This window comes from Triticum dicoccoides, chromosome 7A (assembly GCF_002162155.2).
Source record: "Triticum dicoccoides isolate Atlit2015 ecotype Zavitan chromosome 7A, WEW_v2.0, whole genome shotgun sequence".
NCBI lineage: Eukaryota > Viridiplantae > Streptophyta > Magnoliopsida > Poales > Poaceae > Triticum > Triticum dicoccoides.
In genome coordinates this window covers 746,141,529-746,146,382 of record NC_041392.1, presented here as the reverse complement: position 1 = coordinate 746,146,382, position 4,854 = coordinate 746,141,529, and the positions used below count along the sequence as shown (strand labels likewise).

Genomic DNA, 4,854 nt, shown 5'->3' with positions numbered 1-4,854 from the left:
TCAAATCAAATTAATTAGAGACCCAACATACATCATATCAACGATCCTGCTGCGATCCTTGAGCTGAAGCTTGGCACGCCAAACACCTCCGGTTGGGGGCGTCCCTGCGGTGGGGTCCCACCCGATGGGCCCGTAAATGGTCCAGATCGGCAATTCCTGTATGCTGTTTTGTTAGGTCTTGAGGAAGGGATGAAATTAGTATAGAGAAAGTTGGATAAAAAAACAGCTCTAACAGATTCCCACTCGGTGATTTTTTGATGAGATATTGTATCATCCAGCTCAAACATCCCACTATCTAGGGAAAACACTGTGCAATAATATTTTATTGAACCAACGGGTTGAACTGAGGTACTTATCATGTCGCTCCGAGTTCAATAACTACGCACACATGACACAAGCTAGATGCAAAATTCTTATGCATTATACTGGATAGGGTGGATGGTTATTTAATGCAGTAAAGCACATAATCTGAGCACTTGATGCAATAAAAAAACATTGACATCCAAGCGAATAAGATAAATTGTGCAACACTCAAGTTTACTGTATATGGTACCTTCCGGGAGTTGGTTTGATCTGGAACCACTCGAGAATTTCTAGGGGCCTGTTGTGTCTTCATCTCCATAGAGAGCATTCTCAGAGAAATCTTCCGCAAATAATTAGACTGAGTAATACAAAAGAAAATAATGTTAGAATTAAGCACGACTTAACTTGCTCGCAATGCATGTGTCCAAGTCCAATTAGGATTAATAGGCCTAGTAGGATTAGATTTGCTACACGTCTCGGTCATGTAACTAGCTAGCCAGCGTGCTATATATACATGTACCCATCCCATATAAGAACCAGAAAATCAAAAAAAGCAAGAAGTATTCAACGGCCATCAACAAAGTCTACCGATCCGTTTTTCCTGTTTGCTTTCACTAAGTTTATGCACCAGTTCCGTCGATGACCGCGAAGTGAATCGATCGCTAGCTCGAAGGTCACGTGTGAGGAGCCTGCGGCTAGACGTGCATGTGCTGGGCACTGCTCATCAATCAAGGTGACTGTTAGCTAGCTTGTCCGCTTTGCATGACCGTGTGTGTGCTGCTGCTATCTAGTAAATTGATCTAGCGATCAAAAGCCAACAAATGATGTAAAGTTCTATACCAAATTACTAATAGTGGCTTGCAACCAACAATTCAAATAACAGTAAAAATCCAAAGAGAGTCATGTAAATATCGTGTGATTAGCAGTTGAGCACGGTTGAGAAGGTGTTTCATTGTTTACCATTTGAATTCAAAGAGAGTCATGTAAGAAGAAAAACGAACTGCCTCAAATAACAGAAAATCCAAATCAAAATAGTGACAGTGTGGCCCTACTTTATCAAATAAACAAGTATTCACCATAAGTGAGTTAGGCAAAATGATCAAGAGTTGCAGGCTGCACCTAGGTTTGCCACAAATAAGATACACGAACAGAAATTCAAAATGGGAATAGTCAATAGTGATATGGTACACGGCACCCAATTAAATACATTTGATTTTTTTACCAGACTAGAGTAGATGCAATTAAGATGAAGACTGTTCAGACAGAGGGAAGGACTACTATTCTATTAACAGAAGATAGTTTTATTTTGATGCACTGACACATGGCATAGAAACATGAATCAGAAGAATAACAAACTTTAGACAGTCAAGGTACAACGCCCCAAGAATCAATATGGGATAGATGATAACCAAGACCACAATCAGCATTTCACGTAACATAACAGTAAAAATATAGTAGCTTATTAACATAGATTTTGTATGTATACCAAGTGTGAAAATGCTAAAATAACTGGGACCTGCTCCACATGGTTTGAGTGTGGACGTTTGGAACAGCCATTGCCCCGGTTCAACTCCCGGCAGCACAGAAAAACTCCGTTTGTTCCCAAGCATGAGAAAAATCAGGATATGTTCACAAGAGTAAGTAAGGAAAACTTTGGCAGCTGGGGTGCAAAAAAGCCATCCGAGGTACTAAAGGTACTACTAAAAAAAACAAAAAATGTGGGAAACTACTAAAGGTACTAGAACATGATGTAAAAAACCCTTCTAGTAAACAATTGGAGCTCTAGCATTAGCCCATATATAAACCCTGTTTGACAAAAGGATAACCCATAATAATTAGTAATGTGTGCTCTGCTCCAAAGGTATATAATTAGTTAAATTACCAGATTGGTTGCCGCAGTATAGGCCCGGTTTTCAAATCCCGCAGCGATTTCTCGAAGTTGGTTCAGCTCCTCTGGCTTAGATACTCGCAGAAAATTCTTCATAGCTTCCATTCTACACGCATAATCAAAATGGGAATAAACTGGATCTGAGATGAAAAGCGGAACGAGTAGGCAGAGGAGCAGCCAACGAGGGTAGATCTCCTATTCAGTACTGTAGTAAACATGAATGGTTTACCAGCCATGAGAAATTTGCCAGTAAACTTGTGTTAAATTGTTCGGTTAATGAAGCTGGATTTAAAGCAGAGCAGGCGCCCCACAAGTTGTTTTTTTAGTAATACTAATAATAAGAATCTAACGGAACTGGGGGCTAGATCCATCTGTACGGATATGGCTAGATCAAAGCTAAATATGAGATGGATCGATGAAAAAACTGAGGGAAATTCCACTTTTTGGTTGTATGTGGAAACCCGAAAAGCGGTGGAAGGGCAAATAATACCAAATCGAATCGAATGAATTACAGTGAGCCCCAACATACATACATACATACATACATACATACATAATATTGACGATCCTGCTGCGCCCTCTGGGCTGGAGCTGGGTTCGCCAATCGCCTCCGGTAGCTATGGGGGGTGGGTCAACGCCGGCGGCAAGGTCGGTCCGGCAGTTGGCGTCCATGATCTGGATCCGTGTTTTCTCGTGTAGTCTCCTTGACTTGGCCGCTGCTGTTGGTCTCCTTAACTAACTTTGTGTTCGCGTGCAAAGAGTGGAGCATACGATGCACTTTCCATATATCCCGTTTGTATCCGTCAACAACCTTGCTAGCTTACTACTAGTGGAATAATCTATCAATGACATATCGGTCCCACACTCCCACTTGTCAGCGGTGGGTTAGAAAAATAGGAAAGAAAAATGGCGTTCGGTGCCGTGCAAACGCAAGCTAACCACTACAGCGAGCAGGGCCACTTTTCGACCCAAACGTCCTCTATACTTCTGGGGAACGACATGGTCACTCACCGGGCACCCGCAAATATGTCCATATACTCAGATGTTCACAAAGGCCTTTTGAGAGTTTCAAGCAAGACATCGAGTATACTGGTTGTTAAGCTTGTGCATCAGACTTAATTAAAATTTCCTTCCCCGTTGAAGATATTGTTTTCTCAATCCACCCCTTCACCTTTGCTCAAAGTCTGTCCTTGAGCAATTTGAACGATCCATTTTTTTGAAGTACCAATGTCAGAAGGCATGCCTAGATACCTTTCATTAAAAGCCGCATTAGGGCCATTCAAAATACCATTTACCTCTTCTCTCTTATATTATCACCACAACCCTTAATAAAGATTGTCGTAATAGTATAAGAGAAGAGGTATATTATCACGACAACCATTAATGAAGAAGCCATCGCAAAAAAAAAACCTTAATAAAGAAGATGGAATATTTACTTGTATTAATTATTTGCCCTGGCCCTTGACAATATGAATGTAACAGGTTAGACACGTCAGTCGAACCTAAACCATTTGCCTCAAAAAATAGTAGGCTATCATCTGCAAATACACGTTGAACAATTTTTTAATATGTGATGAACAATTTTTATATATGATAAACTTTATTTCAATGTACGGTGAAGTTTTTTGTAATACACACTAAACATTTTCAAATACTGCTAGAATAAAAAAATGTTCCATTTATTTAGATCACCTGACAAAATCCAACAGTCGGTGTTCCAAAAAAAAAAAACGACTAAAAATCTGAAGAGCAAACCTGAGCGGTCTAGCGCATTAGCGACTCGCCTTGTCTAATTGTCACTTACTGGCGTCCAATAGGAGGAGGACTCCAACGCTAGTTCTAGCAAAGTTCGTTCATGATAAGTCGGTTTATGGGCCGTGGAATGAATGAATTTGCTACCAGCCAGCTATATATGAATTTGTGATGGCTAATGCCCAACAATACCAGTACCTAATTAAGTTGGCTTTTTTGTATGCCTTCATTTTAGAAAAGCCTGATGTGCAACCACAGCTGTAAGTTGTAACAAACTTTAAAGTTTTACGTGGAATAGGAGATTTGAACAGGGCATCAAATGAAAAACGAGTGCTACCTTTCAAAGCTATTGTTTGAAGCTGATGGTTCTGTTAATTGGAGCATCATGTCATCAACCAATAATCTCAAGGAAAGCACACTGCGGTTGCCACTAAATAGCTGCCTTACCTAATCATTATATACAACAGGCGCCTAACAAATTATGATGTTAACTGTTATGTATTCAAACAAGACTTCCAAGGTAGAGTGAGTAAGTCGTTCCTGTTAACAAGACAGTAGTTGCACCAACTACTAATCGATTTGTCCTGTACCTCGCTAGCCAGCTAGACAACACATCACAGATCGACGAACTTAAGTAATCCTTGACAGTTCATTGAATCTGCAGTGCACTGCATGTGATACGAACGAGGCATGCGATCAGTCACCAGCAGGCCGGCTGGCTTAAACAACTCAAAATACACTGGCCAACTAGTCATATCAGTTGTTTTCGGTTGAGTTGCCAGCTCGGTTAGAGTGTGATGGCGAATTCTATAATTAAGCTAGCATGCATCATCAAAGTAGACTTTGTTGAGTTAAGACACTTGAGAGTTGAGTTGCTAGTTATCATCCAGCTCGATCTGACTGATGCTGAA

At 40.5% G+C, this 4,854-nt stretch overlaps 1 protein-coding gene across 1 annotated transcript; it reads right to left on the bottom strand.

Moving 5' to 3' along the window:
* Positions 1-2,937, bottom strand: LOC119334188 (mediator of RNA polymerase II transcription subunit 15a-like). Its single transcript, XM_037606794.1, has 4 exons — positions 2,745-2,937; positions 2,186-2,297; positions 554-661; positions 1-156 (listed from the first exon to the last, which is right to left on the bottom strand). Exons 1-4 carry the CDS (start codon positions 2,861-2,863, stop codon positions 1-3), a joined length of 495 nt encoding a protein of 164 aa, XP_037462691.1. The 5' UTR covers positions 2,864-2,937.
* Positions 2,938-4,854: the final 1,917 nt, after the last annotated feature.

Coding starts and splice junctions, on each gene's coding strand:
- LOC119334188 (XM_037606794.1), bottom strand. CDS start 2,863: ATGGACGCCAACTGCCGGACCGACCTTGCCGCCGGCGTTGACCCACCC. Junction 2,298..2,744: donor AGCAGGATCGTCAATATTAT/GTATGTATGTAT, acceptor TTATGCGTGTAG/AATGGAAGCTATGAAGAATT. Junction 662..2,185: donor ATACTGCGGCAACCAATCTG/GTAATTTAACTA, acceptor TGTATTACTCAG/TCTAATTATTTGCGGAAGAT.